General features: G+C 36.7%; 1 protein-coding gene across 3 annotated transcripts in view; it reads right to left on the reverse strand.

Annotated features, from left to right (window-relative positions):
* Positions 1 to 8,064: 8,064 nt before the first annotated feature.
* SORCS1 (sortilin related VPS10 domain containing receptor 1) overlaps positions 8,065 to 17,761 on the reverse strand; it is a 714,896-nt gene continuing 705,199 nt past the window's right edge. The window contains exons 25-27 of one of the 3 annotated variants that reach the window (XM_051981370.1): positions 13,919 to 14,024; positions 13,623 to 13,783; positions 8,065 to 8,328 (exon numbers count right to left, since the gene is read on the reverse strand). In XM_051981370.1, the coding sequence (XP_051837330.1) occupies positions 8,249 to 8,328; positions 13,623 to 13,783; positions 13,919 to 14,024 (347 nt within the window). In that variant the 3' untranslated portion in view covers positions 8,065 to 8,248. Of the gene's footprint in view, positions 11,966 to 13,622; positions 13,784 to 13,918; positions 14,025 to 17,761 lie in introns of all 3 variants that reach the window. The other 2 variants (XM_051981369.1, XM_051981371.1) reach the window with 2 other exon arrangements.

Here is a 17,761-nt window from a genome sequence, read left to right on the forward strand (position 1 = left end):
ATAGTTTTCCTAAAACTGAAAGAAAACTGAATTCCTAATATAAATCTAATTTGGTTATAATCTTTTTTTTTTTTTTTTGGATATAATGCAGCCTCTTTGATAATGTTTCATTTAACATTTACTCTTGAAGATTAAATGAGCCATAAATGAACTCCCAGAGGGAAGGAAAAATAACTGGGATCAGACAGATTTCCAAGTGAATTGTATCTAATTAAAAGAACAATTAGTTCCAAAGTTACACAAACTTTTGGCAGAAATAGGAAAAGGAGTCTTGTCAAATACCTTCTGTAATACAAATATTGCTTTGATATCTAAAGCAGTAGGTCATAACAGAGAAAGAAAACTATAGATTAATATACACAATGAACATTAATTCAAAAATAATATCTGGCATTTATGTGGTGCTCCAAGTTTTGTAAAGAAATTCCTAAATATTAGATTATTGTTCTTCATAACCACTCTGGGAGCTTGTTATCATTGTCCCCATTTTATAGATGAGGAAACTGGGGTGGGTTTATCAAGAGTCACACAGCTAGTAACTTTCTGAGCTGGATTCCAGGTCTGGGGTTTTATCAGCCAACCAGGGCTCCTTTAACTTTCTCTACTTGCTACCCCTTTCTATCTGAGAACTTTTTTACATGACCCCAGGTATATCAGTACATAGAATATTTATACAAATCAAACATTTTCTGATAATAAATCAAGATTTAAAGGTTTCCACATTCAGTTATGAGACCACAATGGGGCTGTGAAGCACATTTTAAGAAGCTGGGTCCTAGGCCAACTAGCTGCCTCATGCAATTAAATAAAATTTAAAAGTTTCTATTTTTCATTAACTTTTCAGAAGTAGATCTCTTCTAATGTTTATAAAATATAATCTAAGTTAGATTTTTGTTAAAAATCCTGTATCATGATTTAGGGGGTGATTTGCTGCTTTGTGGTATAATAAAGTGATGTCCTGAGGTTTTAACATAGGATTTAAGGCTATTTGCCTCAATCTTACATAACATTAACAATAGCTGCCTTTTTATTAGGTTTTTAGGTTAACTGAGCAGAGTTTTCCCCATAACAATCTTGTTAAGATATCCTTATCCCCGTTCTAAAGATAAGAAAAACTGAGATTTAGGCTAAATTACTTGTTCAAGATCATGAAGAATTTAAATAGCATGGCCACAATTTGAACACAGGTCCTCTCACTAAAAATCCATCACATTTTCAAAATAGATTCTGAGACTTCTAAAGGTTTTTTTTTTTTTGTTTGTTTTGTTTTGTTTTGTTTTGTTTTGTTTGTTTGCCAAATCTGACTGCTTACTTCTATCAGACTTATCTGGCTTTTAATTGACTGCCTTATCTCCTGTTTCTAGATGAGAACAACTTCATGCCATTGCTAACCATGCATATGAGATTTGTAATGGCCATTTTCTCTCTCTTTTTTTTTTTTAATAACTTTTTATTGACAGAGCCCATGCCTGGGTAATTTTTTTGCAACATTATCCCTTGCACTCACTTCTGTTCCGATTTTTTCCCTCCTTCCCTTCACCCCCTTCTCCAGATAGCAAGCAGTCCTTTATAAGTTAAATATGTCACAGTGTATCCTAGATACTGTAATGGCCATTTTCTTTGAAGTTCAAAGACTGCCTGCTTTACTTAAAGTTCTAAGACTAGGTTCCAAATAGTCAAGGATAAAGGAAATTTAACCACCAAGGCATCGGTATCATTTAAAGAAAACAGTTGCCTCTAAGTATAATATTATGGGCAGTGTCAGAAGCAGGCCAGGTTCAAATTTCACTCTGGGAAGTTGAAAGGCGTGAACGATTCCATCACCATAGATATAAAAAATACACATGCATCTATACTCTTACACACAATGTTCATTTATTACATGCATAATGACTAATAGTAAAAATAATCGCTGGCACCTATATGATACTCTAAAGTTTGCAAATTACTTCACAAATATCATCTCATTTGATCTTTACAACAATTCTGGGAGGCAGAATTATGCCCATTTTAAAGATGAGGGAAGTGAGGTTAACAGAAATCTAGCCTTTTACTTAGTTAAGTGTCTGAGACTATCATCCTGAATTCAGGTCTAGGAATCTAACTCCTGGACAATGTAGGTGTCCTGCCATAGAACTTCCATTCTAATAGGAGAAACTAGCTTATATGGAATGATGATAAGGAAAACATTATGGTCTCTGATGTTAAAGGTATGGCAAGATTGGCAATAATTACATTGTTCACTCATTTTCAGTGATATCTCACTCTTTGTGGTCCCATTTGGGTTTTTTTTTTTTGGCAAAGATACTGGAGCGCTTCACCATTTCCTTCTCCAGCTCATTTTATAGATGAGGAAAGTAAGACACTTAACAAATTTAAATGACTTGCCCAGAGTCACACAGCTACTAAGTGTCAAATTTGAATTCAGGAAGATGAATCTTTCTGATTCCCAGCCCATTGATCTATCCACCCTACCACCTAACTTTCCAAGTAATAATAACAACTAGAATTAATATAACACTTGGAGGTTCAAAAAGTATTTTATAAATATTATTTTATTGGTTCTTTCAACAACCCTGTGAGATAAGGAGTATCCCCAGTTTACCATGTGCCAAGCACTGGGAATAGAAGGAGTAATATTGCAATAGAGGAAGAAAATACTCAGAAAAGCAGTGGCCGGTGAAGGGTAGGAATGGTGAGAGGAGCTACTTGCAGGAATAGCTGTGCATTTGATTTATGAACCCAAAGCTAGACATGGAGTAAAGGAGTTGAGAGACATAAACATGATGGAATTAAAATTCCTGAGTCTGAGCCCAGTGAAATATGGAAAGCTTTCATAAATCAGAAGTCCAGATCATCAGGATGGGAGCTGGAGTCCTAGGGGAGAAGCTGAGAGGGTGGGATGAGGAAGATAATAGGAAAAGGACTTGAGGGCAGCAGAAAGTTGAGCCCAGTAAACTCTTGGGGACTGTATGCTCTCAGCTTGCATTTTTCTGGTAGCAAACTCCTTTCCCTGATCCAGTCCATATCTGTTCATTTACTCCTTTAACACTGGTGACCCTGGTAATAACTTTTTTTAAAATCAACACTAACCACCTTCTGCATCAGCATCTGCTTCTAAGTAATCTAGCAATGGACTGCTGGTTTTCCACTAATGACCTAATGCTTCTGGCTCCTTCCTGAGCCAGAACATTTCAGCTGTGGCCTCTTTTGGCTTCCTGCCTTGGGAAGCATCAGAATAAACAATGTGAGGTCCTTACCACAAGCCCATGGCATGTAAAATTTCTGGCCTTGCCTAAGCTTAGCACTCGGAGGTACAATATTGATAAGTGGGTATAGTACTCTGTGTACAATTCTACACATACACATGCATATAATGATAATGATAATCACATAATTAGCTACTGAAAACCTAAAAAAAAAGGAATTTCTTACCATCAAAATGGTTCAACATCAGAAACTGACATGTTTTTTATCAGTGGAAATGACACTAAATAGGATGCATTAGAATCTGCCATGGCGCCCTAAGAAATTTTCAGAATTTTCCATCTGATTTAGCTGAAATTTTCTCTATCGATCTATCTGTATATATGTATACATTTATAAAATATGCACACACACACATACACACACACCCTCTTTCCTGTTAGAATATGTTTCTGAGAGCAAGGGCTATCTGACTTCTGTTTCTTTCTCCAATGTATGCATAAAGTAAGGAAATAGTTAAAAAAACTTTTTTCATTCATTCATAATTCTGAATGATATTTACAAAGTGTTCTATTGTCTACAAAATACTTGAATTTATAATCTCATCCCCCACAACCCTGTAAGGATGATATAAAAGGCATATTACCTTTATTTTCATAGATAACCAACTTCTCTGAATATTGGCTTCCTTAAGTGACTGATTCATGACCACAAAAACTACAAGCTGTAAAACATGGGGCTTGAACACAGATTCTCCTGATTTTGCAATGACACAACACTGTCTTTTGGGATAATTATACATGTCTGTATATATGTGAAAAGCACACACCCTCTTCATCTGGAAGTGTGGTACAATACAAAGAAATTAGTCATGAATGCTAATGACTTGAGTTAATAATGCCTTGGACCAAATCTCACTTCTGAAACACACTACTGTTATGACTCCTTGCAAGACATATAATCTTCTTGGACCTTAGTTTCCTCAGCTCCTCTTAAATGAGGGAAGGGTACTAGATTGCTTCTGAGGTCCTTTCTAATTCTAAATCTATGATCATAAGCTCAGCAAAGTCCTAGAAAAATTATCACCCTCGTTCAAACAGTTTTTAATTATTTGGGATTATTTGTGTACATGTGTATTTGGGTATGTTTGGGTGTGTGTGTGTGTGATTCACACAACACCTGGGAGGTAGATGCTATTATGAAATCCATTAAATAGTTGAAGAAACTGAGGCAGGCGGAGGTGAAATGACTGAGACTAACATATAAATGCATATCATAATAATAACAAAAACTAACATTTATTAAATACTTTAAGGTTTGCAAAGCACTTTACATAGTTATCACATTTGAGCCCCATAACATTCTGTGGGATAGTTGCCATTATAATCCCCATTTTACAGTTGAGGAAAGCGAGGCTGAGATGGTCAAGTGATTTTCCTACAATCACACAAGAAATGTATCTGAAGCAATATTCAAATTCATTTATTTCTGATTCCAAGTAGAGTGCTGTTTTCATTGTACCATTTAGATAACTCTAAAGTATATGAATGTTCGTATATATGTTTGTGTGTATAATAGTAGTTCTCGTTTATACAGATTGTGTTTATAGGCACACCTGGTTAGGCACTATCTAGTGCCTCTGAAGTATATAGTTGTGCTTATCTTTTTGTGCATGTGTTTTGTTCCAGATAATAAAAGTAATCAAAGTGATGGCTGGTCTAGCTCTACCTAGCTTTAGAAAACAGACTTGAAAATATAAAAGACAAAACCCAGTTTTTGCAACCTTTTTTCCCCATCTATAATTATCTTGAATCAAATTAGTGCTTAAACAAGGTCCTGAAAATACTGCCAATTAAATTGCCTCTTAAAAAAAAGAGAGAGAGAGAGACAAAGCTATAGCATACCAAGGACAATTAATAGTAAATATCATTAAAGGAATGAGCAAGGTGAGAGAATGTTTGGATTTAAAAAGCTTTGACAAAATTTTAACCAGCCTTTGACTTCAAAGTTTAGAGATACCATCCTGCCTCTTTTTTTGAAGTAATAAAAAATTGGCAGTAATATTACTACTATTAGTACCAGTAGCCATAATAAAATATTTGTAATAATAACAATAATTTAGATTGAGTAATAGAGTATTAGTGTTTATAAGGGGAACCTTGAAGGTTGGTTAATTCACCCCCCTAATTTTACTGAAGAAATAGAAGTGATCTGTCCAAGATCAAACAAGAAATTTCAGGGAAGAAGTAAAAGTGCGTCTCTTGGTGGTACTATCTGACCATTCCCACTCCAAAGAAATGGAGAGAAAGAAAGAGACATTGTGTAATATAAAGAATACTAGATGTATAAAATTCACTATTGTTACAAATTATTTTGATGTGTATCATTTCATCCTCACAATTTAATAAGGAGATAGTATTATATGATTCCCCTTATACACACTGAGTATTAGAGATGAAGTAGGTGTATTACAACATAGCACATTTGAAGCCAGAGCCCCTGACTTTAAGCCCAGCTCTTCCACTTTAGTAGCTGTGCATCCTTTGGCAAATCACCTTACCACTTTCTACATCTATAAAACGAGGTTGATGAGATGATCTCTAAAACTTCTTCCTGCGTTAAATCTATAGTTCTGTTGGCAGAGTCTCATTTCCAGATATTTTTACTTCAATGCCTTTTCCATTAAGTCAACTTACTCTCTACTTTAGAATTATAGGAGTGGTATGTAAGAGCTGATCCAGGGAAAAAATACATTCTTTTCCTTGGTTGGGAAAGACATTATTATTTTGCTATTAATATTAACAATCAATTATCATATGAATAACAAAGCATTTTCTCTTTCATTTCTTCATTTAGGGCTCAGCTCCCATAAGTTAGTCACTCAGCTGTTGAAGGACATAGTTGATTGATGGAACTATCCACAGTCCTCAGGAAACTCCTGATCTTGGGCCAGACCCCACCCAACCAGGATAGAGGGGAACGTAAACAGAAGCTGATCTTGATGAGGTTCTGCCCCAAGAAAATAACACTGTCTTTGTATTCCTCCATTAAAATTTAGAATGATCCACCTTATGAAAGAAGAAAATAACCAGAGAGGTCTGGCAAGAGATCCCCTAACCAGATTGCTGTAGGCAACTGACTGATTCTCAGCAGGAGAAACTGAAGATTCTTAGGCTATCTGCTCATTAAATAAATGTCCATCAATCAGAATTGATTTTCACCTGTCAGGGGCATCCCCCTTTCCAAAAGTATATTAAGATTTTCAGCCTATCCATAATTCTTTGGTTACCAAGAAAAAACACTGACCATCAATTTATGATTATTAGCTAGCCTGAAAATGATTATTAATTACCCAGAAACTCTGTCTCCTGGGTTCTTCATTTGTCCCTGTAGGAAAGGATTTAGCCATTTTCAACAGCACATACTTAAAACTTCAAAGAAATGATTCCTCAGTATAGCCTGAGGCAAAAGACAGAATCCTAGACTAAGAGTCAGACCTGAGTTCAAATACTGCCTCAAACACTAGCTATGTGACTCTGGGCAAGTTACTTACCTCTGCCTCAGTTTCTTCATCTGTAAAATGATGCATCTGCACTTAAACACCAGGGTGATTGTGAGGATCTGAAGAGATAATATCTGTAAAGCTCTTTGCAAAACTCAAAATGCTATATAAATGCTAGCTATTATAAAATAAATAAGAGATAATTTGTAGCTTTGTAATACTTTAGGACAGACAGGCACTTTTCAATTGAGACAACTTTGTTTTAACCCAGACACCTGAGAGAAGCCTAAGGCGAATTAGGAGCCATATATTGTAGATCTAGCTACATATTTTCTCCCTGGAATTTCAAAAGATAACTCTCCCTCTCTGATTCACTGATATGTTATTCTGAGTTATAATTATCTAAATCCCTTGTCATATATTCTTACTAGATTATAAATTCCATGAAATCAGAGGCCACTAGTATATGTTACAATGTATTGACAAGTAGATGCTTAATGTTTACTGAATTATATAAGCATCTGGAAGACCTGCTAAGTTGAGTTGCTTTTGCCAAAGAGAGGATCAAAAGCCAAAAAAATCAGACTTGACTTATTTCTCCCAACTTGAATCTAGCATTTGCAGATGAATTTCTTGATTCATCATGTTATCCCAGGGAAATTCTTCAGTAACATACTAGAAGGGATTCTGAATGCATTACCTGAGAGAAAACTTTGACTTCCCTGTCTCCTTCCAAATAATAATTCTTCATATTTAGAGCCACCAATGAACCTGTGGCAAGTGGGAGAGTAGACTTTCCTAGGGTACAGCTTCCTAGGACACCATTGGATAGTTGGGAGAAATGGAAGATGAAGAAGCACCTACCTGACTGCTGCTACTAGGGTAGGCATAGGAAAAACTGTCCCTAGAATAATGCTGCTGGCATTCTTTAAATTATTCACTCTGAGGATAAGCACTATCATCTTACTTTAAGTAGAACTTTGTCAACACTCCTGGAAAAGTTAGGTTTTTTTTTGTTTTGTTTTTTTTGTTTTGTTTTTTTCCCTCCTACCTTATTCATTATATCTGCTAATAACAACAACAAAATTGTTATTTCTTTTAGCATAGTATATATTCTTCTTTAAAATGGAATAATTTAGGAAAGCAAATTTAGGATACACTCAGTTGAAGATGCTGGTTGAATTTTGGCATGCAGAATGTGATTTGACTTTATAAGAAAAATGGAGAACTTGTGTTATTCAAAAGGTTTCCCCCCTATGGATATCTCCAGAGACCCCCCCACATCTAAAGAGAGTAGGAACAAGGATTTAAAATTAAGGAACAGAAACACAGAGGCAGCAATGTTAGAGACATTATCTGTTTAATAAATATGATTGTAAAAGCAATAAACAATAGCAATTATACATTACACTACATCTTATTTAACCAAAAAAATACATCAAAAAAGTCATTTTAAAATTAGAAGTAGTTCCAATACGATAAGAAAACTTTCATTTTTTAATTGGCTTCCTATAAAAATAAGTTGGCTAATGAGGGATTTCAATGCTCAGTTGGAATTCTGGAAAACACAGAACAGCTGTCAAGCGTCCCATTGCTCTGGAAGTTGCTGTTTGGAACTCCTGAAAAAAGCAAAGCCAACCTCTGCATTTGGGAGGGGTAAGTCTAATTAGCAACAAGGCAAGGAAGCTGCTGGCCCTTTGTTTAGAGTGAGGTTCGCACATTTTTCCTCCAGAGCTTAAGGAAAAGCCTGAAATTAGATTTGACTCTACATTTGACTTTCATCTTGCCTGTTTCTTATACTGGCCCCCTCCAGTGTTTTGATCAATCACTCCTAAAACCCACCATGATCCTGCTCTCTTTGCTATTCTGGCAAATAGGGGTAGGCACTTGATTCCTTCTCAATCCCTATTCCTCCTAGAGGCCTCTTCTGGAAGGCATAACTGGGCCCACAGGGGAGAGAAGAACTAATTCTTCCCATAACACTTAGGCCTAGTACCTGGATCTCAGGGGTAATCTTCAAGAGAGTGGGAGGTTCTAGGGGTGTTGGTATTCTAGGAGTGTTGGGAGGAGTGGGGTGTTGGTGACAAGTGAATCCTGTCAGAGCAGAATATCAGAGCAAAATGGGATAACAGAGCTCATTGAGTCCAAATTCATCATTTTAAAAATGGGAAAAATGAGCCCCAAATAGAACTCCAAGATTATAGAACTAGTTAGTGGCAAAGCCAGGACTAGGCCCAGATCTCAACTCCTACAATCTGAAGCTCTTTCCACTTCTCTCCTGCTGCCTCATTCTCAGATAACATGAGCTGTTGGTTTCTCAGTTCTCAGAAAATGGTCATTAGTGACCAGTCTCCATAAGGACTAATACTTAATGCCCACCCCTGATTCTAATACCAGGTCAAAAAGATAATTCTTTTTCTCCACTTAATTACATTGGGACTATATATCTAAAGCTTTCCTATGTTGTTACACACTAAAATTACTCTGCTGCTTTCTAATGACTCCATCTTCCAGATTCAAATAGAAACCTTTAATGAAATAGGTCAACAAATATGTCTTTTGCAGGACAGAAGCACCAAAGTGGTAACTATCAAAGGCATCCAATTTCTAAGTTTAAACCTAAATTCCCAAGTGGGAAATACACTGTTGGCAAAGATTTGGAAAGCTCTTAAACAACTCTTATTCTAGAGCTGAGGCAAAAGGAGACATGCACAGTCCCCATTGGGGCTGGCCCAATAATGGGCATTGAACTCACTCTAATATAGCTATTAACCAGAAATCATCACATTCTGTTTCAAGGCCCCAGGTGAGTGGTGAGACTAAGCTCTAGAGTGGAAAGATAGGACTGTTCTCTCCTACTTTTGAGGTTGGATTCTGGACTCTCCCCAACTCCCAAGTCTTTGGGGCTTTCTTCTATACTTCATCTATTTAACATTCCATTTGTCCCTTCTTCTGTAGTTTTTCTGGTCCATACCTGGGAAGATTCTGGAATAATTTGAGTGCCATCATGCTTCTTTATTGACTTGCTTTGCTGTGTTCTGCCTACTTTAATCTTTTATTTTTCCCCCTTATTGAAAACAGAATATTTATGGGTATGTGTGTGGATATGTTTGTGTCACTACCAGGACCATCAAAATAGCCAAAAATATCCTCTTTGCTATCTAACAAATCTTGGTTTATTTCTCTTAGAACTGTGTAATTTCTAAAATGGGTTTTCTTTAAGTATGGTGCTGACAACCTTTTTAGAGTTTAAGTCAGCTAAAAATCACATGCACATTTCCACTTTACAATGAGAAGATGGATAATGTTTGTTTTTTTCAGAGTAACTGTTAACATAAAGTAATATGTGTGTATGGGTAAAGGTGATGTGTGTAAACCAGAGGTGAATCAAACATATAGTAAGAGAAATAAAACATTTCTAAGTGAATTGCCAAGATGGATGGGCATTTGTTTGACCACATGGGTTCCAGTTAGACATAAACAACTTTTCTGAATTTCTTCTCCAAAGTATATAACCCAATCTCAAGCTGACTTGAATAGCACCTTCTCACATATATTGTTTTTTTTGGGGGGAAGGAATATAATGACTATTGGAAAAGTGGCTTGAGGTTGGGGGTTCTAGGACGGAAGATACAATGTATAGAATTAAATCCCTCATGTATAGGAGCCAGGTTATTTATAGACTCTTCAGTGAGGGGTTTAGAGTCTATTGAATCCAGACCTTTCAATTTATGGAAACTAGGACCCATAGAAAGGAAATATTTGTTCAAGGTCACAGTAAGTGGCAAAAAAAAAAAAAAAAAAAGGGTCAATTCAAGATCTTTTGACTCTCTACTCAATGGTCTTTCCATTGATCAGGCTACCTCCCAATCCACTGGCAACTTCCACACAGAACAAATATTTGTAAGAAAATTTAGTGAAAATGAGAATTCAGTGGGATGTAATTTCTAAATGGAATGTTCATCAGATAACAGGAAAGGCTATGATCCAGTTTATATTCAAAAATAGGAGGAGGAGGGAAAAGCTAACAGCAAGGTTGGAAAAAAAAAATAGAAAGGTGAGACAGCCAGATGCCTTGGTCCACTAGGGAGTAAGTGGGCTAAATAAAGATGGTGGTGGGAACATAGGAAAAGTGGATTGTTCAGGCATTGGAAATAATTAATGAAAAATCAAATTAGTGATGAAATGAGATATTGTATCCTACCCCTGCTGTGAGGGGCTACAAAAATGAAGTGAGTCCCTTCTTTATAGATGTTGGAACCACAAAAAATAGATGGATGGGAAAAAATGACCATTTTTAATTTATCTCCCTACCTCACTCTTTCCAGCCTGATGCTCCCATTATCTGCACTGATTGCCCCTGTCCCGCCCCTGGAGTCACAGAGCAAGAAGAGCCACTGCTGTCCAATGAAGGGGCAGAAGGGAAATCAAACAGGAAAACAGAAACAAGGGAAATTAACCAGAGAAAGAGCCCAGGGTTTCAAAACACCTGTGTGGCATCTCCTTTGTGTCTTGTGAAATTGCCCCAGGCGGCTAGTCCAACCCAGTAGGCTTTAGTGCTAAAATTGTTGTTAAATCTAGAGCCAAGAATACTTCCCAAAAAATACATGCAGATTTCCTTGGCCTCTATTTGTTATGAGTCTCCTACAAACACGACGGATCAGAAGGAAAAAAAAAAGGAGAGAGAGAGAAGGAAGGGGAGAGGGGAGCGTTTTTTTCCATTAAAATAGAGCACCTGTACACCGCCCCTCCGAACGTGTTCTCAGGATCATGTCCACATGCACAGGTTTAAAGCTAAAAACCCTTGTTGTCTGTGTCTGAAGAATTAAAAAGTCCCGATGCAGTGAGTGTTTTTTAATGTGTTTTTGTTTGTTTGTTTTTGTTTGTTTTGTTTTGTTTTTTTGTTTTTTTTACTGGCGTCCTCCATTCAAACATTTACATAGGTAGGGATTTCTTTTGTGCTTTGATTCTCAGCAACTATGGAAATACTTCCTGGCAAAATAGGAAACAGAACAACAAAGGGGAAAAAAATAGAGTTAGTGGACAGGAAACGATGATGCACTCGACAAGAGTGAAATTCTTTCCCGAGCAGCAGGTCTCCGCCTTTGGGGGGTTTTTCTTTAAATTGTAAAGTGTGCCCCGGAAGGTCCCCGCTTTGGCGTAGAAGGTGGAGTGGTATGTCTTGCTCTTTTCAATCGGAGAGATGATTCACCAGGTTGAGCAGAAGGGGAGGGAGGGGAGGGTAAAGCTACTCTCCTAAGAGAAAATGTGTAACACTTACTCATTTAATGACATTTCAAATGAAAAGGTGTCAAAGACTTTGCAATCTGCAGAGCGATGTTCCTGGAGAAGGAGGGATGGCTGCTCTAATAAGGTAAATAGTAACTGGACTTCCCACCCCCTGGAAATAGGATTGAGAATCAAATGACCCAAGAAAAATTCACTTAGAAGCTTTAAAAGTGACTAGACAGGGTGAATACTGCTCTGGACTTGAGGACGGGAAAGCTTTTTTCGTTTTAACCAAAGCAATTACACATTTATCACCCTGTCTCCACAAATAGAGGAAAATGCATTGAGAAAATTGGACACCAGATGTGACTGCAGTTGTTATTATTACCTACAATACTGGCAGAGTTATTACGTTGAAATTTTCCCTTAATACATCTACAGACCTCTCCCATATCCATTTAAAGACAGGGTTATGTTTTCATTTAGCTATTCATTTTTTCCAGTAACATATTGAAAGTCATATGTAAGGGGCTTCCAGGCGACTTGGTATTATCAAGTTAGTGTGAAGCGTGGATAGCGATGTATAAAATGCATCAGCTAAAGTCTGCAGCAAAGAGCTGAGATGAAACCATTTATAACTCCAACTCCCGATGCTAACAGACTGGAGGAACCACAGGGAGAAAGTTACCATCCAAAATGTGGCTCCATTTATTGTTTAGCTTCCTAGGGGACTAAAGGGGCCTCCATACAAAGAGCATTTAACAATTTGGGCATGAGCAGCACATCTCTCTCCAGTTCTCTGATTCCCAAATATAATTTAGCTGAAATCAGCAACTCTGCAAGTAAAGGGGGAGCCCCCTTTAAATACATTTGAAATATATCTTAGATTCTATTTGCAGGACAAGAAGCAAACAAAACAGGTACTTGGAATACCCCTCTGAAACCACATCTCCCTCCACCAACCAATCCTTTTTCTCTCAGTGAAATTTACTACTTGAAGATAACAGTATTGAATGTTTGATTGCTTCTTTCCCATAATAAATCTCCAGGATGCTTCTAATCCTTCTTTCCCTTCTCTCCTCCCCCCAACCTTTTCTAGATTACTCTAGATTTTTTAAGTAATATCTACTTGGGGAAAACCAACCTGAAAGCCCTTTTCCATCCCATTCTCACACACTCCCAACACCTTTAGGAGCAGTGGTTCTCCTTTTGCCACTGATTAGGGAATATCGCTCTTTCTCTATGTTATGGTTCCCACTTGTTTGGTGCACTTAGCTACTGGTTCATACTTACCTCTCCTTGAAGCATCCCACCCAACCCTTCCACCATACCACCTAGTATCCCTAAGATTTTTTTTCCCTCAGAGTAGATACTTTTCTCTCATTCACATAAATGTCAGAAAGTACACGTGTTAGTGAGGATCCCAGGGTAGTTTTATGAAAGACAGGAGACAACTAAGGAGAAAACTATTGGACAGAGACAGGAAGGCCTCACGTTATTATTTTACTTTCTGCCAAAGTAAAAACAAAGTGAAGAAAAGTAAATTGATAGCTTAGCTTAGTTCCTACTAAGGATGTTAATTCACAGAGCAGAAGACAGAGGTCTTAAGCTGGGAAAAGGGGAGAAGAGATTTAGCCAATTACTATTCAGACTGACCAGCTATTGGCTATTGGAAATTATTTACCTATGGGCTGTGGGTCCAACTTCTCATCTACAAATTGGTCAGGGCTCCTCAGCTCAGCCTGAGTGATATTGGGCCTGTTTTCATTGTGACTGACTGGGCTGATCAGCTCTTGCTCTTTCTCATTCTGCATCTGGGCATAAACATTAAGGCCCGGGATCTTCCTAAAACATTAACAAAAACTGTCAATTGCTATGCAAGGAGGATACATGTCACTGCTACATCACGCTTTTTAACCTAGGACTAAGAGGATGGAATTGACAGCTAGGGATGAGGCGGGCAGAGGGAGAGTCACGCACCTTTTAAACTTGTAAATAACAAACACGGCCAGTCCAACAAATACCACAGAGAGTAGCATCAGCATTGCTGATCCACTGTGACTTGGGGTGAGGTCCACAAGGGGAGCTAAAAGAGAAAAAGAAACAGAAACAATGAGAGATACTACAGGTGAAAAGTGTTAGGTAGAAGCTTCCATGAAGAATCCAATAACATCAAACAAGCACTATAAGTTAATTAATCATTAGAAGTATAATTTTGCCTCTACTAACCTCATTTTGTAATTTAAAAAAAAAATAATAATTTCCTTTTCTTTAATATTCATGATGGAATTCTATCCTACCCTTTAAATGCATCCTTCCTCCAAATTATCATTTTGATACAAATAATTCCGTTCTATATATATATGGCCTTAATTTCTCTCTTGAACTTCAACCTCCCATTTCTAAGATCCAACTAGACATCTCTCTGATCTATCAAAACCTCAAAATTAAACTATAACTAAAGCAAATCTCATTATCTTTTCCCATAAACCCAACTTTCACTAATTTTTTCCACTTCTGTTAAGGACACAATTATGCTTCCAGTCTTCCAAATTCAGAGCTTCAGAATCATCCATGGTTTTTCCTTCTCCCTCAATCTTATGTTCAAGCACTTCCTATTGAGTCAGTTCCTAATATATGTTTCATATTCATCAAGTTTCCCCTTACTCACACATGGCAAGACTTTATTGTAAGCCCTCATTATGTTTTGATTGGATTATTGCTAACAGACTCAAATTGATTTCCCTGCTATCTGCCTCTCTTTTTTCTAATTCTCCTCCCTATTTTCACTGGATTAATCTTAAATCTCCATAAATCTGACCAGATTGCCCTGTTCTCAAGCAATGATGCTTCTAGGATAAAACATTAGCTCCTTAGCTGAGATTTGAAAGTCCTTCCAAATGTCACTTCTACCTACCTTTCCAGATTCATTTATATTACATATTACCCACTAATTGATCCTTAAACTTGACATTCCACCTTCCATCTTCATGCCTTTGTATATATATTTTTTCAAATGCTTGAGATTCACTCCTTCACCTCCACAGAGTAGAACATGAAGTCCTTGAGGAAAGGGAATTATTTCTTCATTTTTATCACTTTATTCTCATCTTTTTTTTTCTTCTCTTCAAATTATCAAGTATAAATTTAATTGTTTATGTATTTTTCCTTCCTTCTCTTCAAATTATCAAGTATAAATTTAATTGTGTACATAGTTTTCCTTCCTCCCCCTCAACCATCCAATTAACTAAAAGAATTTAAATTAAATTAAAAAAAAAAAAAAAAAAGCAAAGACTGTTACATTTTTTTTTTTCCCCCTTTCATGCCTGGAACTTAGTTTAGTGCCATGGACATAGACATCCAATAAATGTTTACCAAATTATACAATCCAATTCATTATAATTAAACCATAATGGCAAATCTATTCTAAAATGACTTATGTCCAATCACCTATTTATAATACAGTTCCTATGGCAATAACAGTTACCTGTAGCATTATTTCCTTTTATGTTATATTTTCAGAGAAATAATTAGTTAGAACAATTTATCTCAAAGTCAACAACAATGTACTAAGTACCTACTATACTATAGGCCAGCACTGGAGATTCAATGATAAAAATAAAAATCAGTGTCCTCAAGAAACTTGAACTTTTGGGGGGGGAGGGGAAGGTTAGCACTGGGTTGGGGAACAATATGTATACTGGGTAGGTAAAGACAAAATATGGGTATGAACTACATATATTCCTCTTTGTCAAAACACAAAAATCATAAAATTTTATAGTTGGAAGAAACCTCAGAAGCCTTATAATTCAACTAATAATTGAAAAATAATTCTTACATGCCACTAGCTATATGGTCATTCAGTTTTCATTTGAAGATTTCCATACATACATGTCTGTATGTGTTTTAATATTCATCATTTTCCCAAGAAGGAATCAAAATTACCAGTATGAAAATTTAAAACATTTATTTGTGTATCTCTCCTCCTGGATACACACACACACACACACACACACACACACATATTCAGAAAAAGTCAATCTAATGAATATTTGTTTAAGACTAACTCCAAGCCTGCCCATCCTGCTCTCCATAAACATTAGTACCTTCTTACTCAAATGAGCCCTTAGAATTCTTTAATTCCCTCCTCCCCCCATTCCCCATCAACATCTTCTTAAGATCAGGGGTCCAGATTATAATTAATTGAAGTCATTGCCAAAATGCATTTTCAAGATGTACCTCCCCAGATACTTTGTAGGTTTTGGATTACTACTTAATATTATTTTCTCCAAAGAATTTTTCTTGTTTTTCCCTCCAACTTTTCAATCATCTCCCTCCCTAATTTAGTATATTTTTAATTATTCTACTTGTGGAAAAGCTCCTGAACCTTGGAATATGGTATTTTTCAAATATTATATACTTCAACTAGAAAAAAAAAAGTCAAACATACCTTCCCAAACTATAGGGCAGTGACCTTTATTTTCTACCCATTTATGCAAAGTCTGTTACTCAGAAGTGTGAATGACCTTTAAGCCTCATTTTCTGTAGCTCATCTCAGTCTGAAGCAAAAGAGGGGGATGCTCTGCTCCAGTTACCCAGGTGCAAGGTTGACAGAGTAGGTGACCACTGAACCATGGAGTAACTGACAATCCGTGGCAATTGGCTTTTCCAGGTTAGAACCCAGCTAGTTTGCAGTATCTCCTCCAAGACAAACTCCCATTAAATGGCTCATAGTGGGAATAAATGAGAAACAAAAGTCATGTATTCCTCCTAAGAGAACAGCCTTATATATTTTAGTCTGTTCAGCTTTCCAAGGGTTTTTAAATCAAAGCACTTTTTATTGCTTTGGGAATTTGAGGAGTACTTGGCTGTGAAGTGAAGAAGGGAAGTATGTATATGTAAGAGGTCAGGCCAATGGCCTTGTGACTAGGGAAGCTTCAGGATATTGGGATGCCTAAAGCAAAAATGATCTCATATTGATGTAAAACCAGGTACTTCTTAACCTAAGCAAAGAAAGTGCCAATACCGGAGGGGTTGAGAGATGCTTCAGAAGATCTGAGACTAGGAATAAGCAAAATAGACAAGCCTCAAACACACATGCCGTGGAATCCAACGAGCTTTCAAATACTACTCTTCACAAATGCATTCATTTCTCATTCCAGGTAGCTTTGCTCAGGTATATAAGAATTTATTTTGTGACAATTCAAGTTCCAAATTATTCCAGTGAAACTCAAAGCCTCCTGTGGATGGTGAAACACTGGGGAGCAGATTTTACAAATTTTGCCTAGGGCAAATAAATACCTAATCTTAGTTCTGAATTCAGGCTCTTCATCAGAGGCAACTGGAAAGATTTTGTAGAGAGAAAGAAGGACATAATCAATCTGCACTCACTGATTCTCGTCACTTGAGAAATGTCTGAACAAACAAACAAAATCCCAAGGTTCTGACGAGAATCAAATGAAATAATATTTATATACCAATAGATGAAAAATAATCCTTTCATTCCATTGGCTACATGTTCATCTGGTTTTCATTTGAAAATTTCCATATGTACACGTATGTCTGTATATAGTAGTATCTGGTACAAAGTAAGCACTAAATAAGTGCTTGTTCCCATCCCTTTCCTACACCTGTTATATTTTGATTCTAAGTGAATTGTCCAAGGTCACCCACAGCAATCCAGTGGCACACACAGAAAATAGTGAACCAGTTTTCTTTAATGTTATTTCAACACTATATGCTTACAACCCTGTCAATACTATCAAGGACAACAAAAAACACAGTCCTTGCTTTTAAAAAAGCATTTGCCATTTGAAATGAGTG

Source organism: Antechinus flavipes, chromosome 2 (genome assembly GCF_016432865.1).
Source record: "Antechinus flavipes isolate AdamAnt ecotype Samford, QLD, Australia chromosome 2, AdamAnt_v2, whole genome shotgun sequence".
NCBI classification, from domain to species: Eukaryota; Metazoa; Chordata; class Mammalia; order Dasyuromorphia; family Dasyuridae; genus Antechinus; species Antechinus flavipes.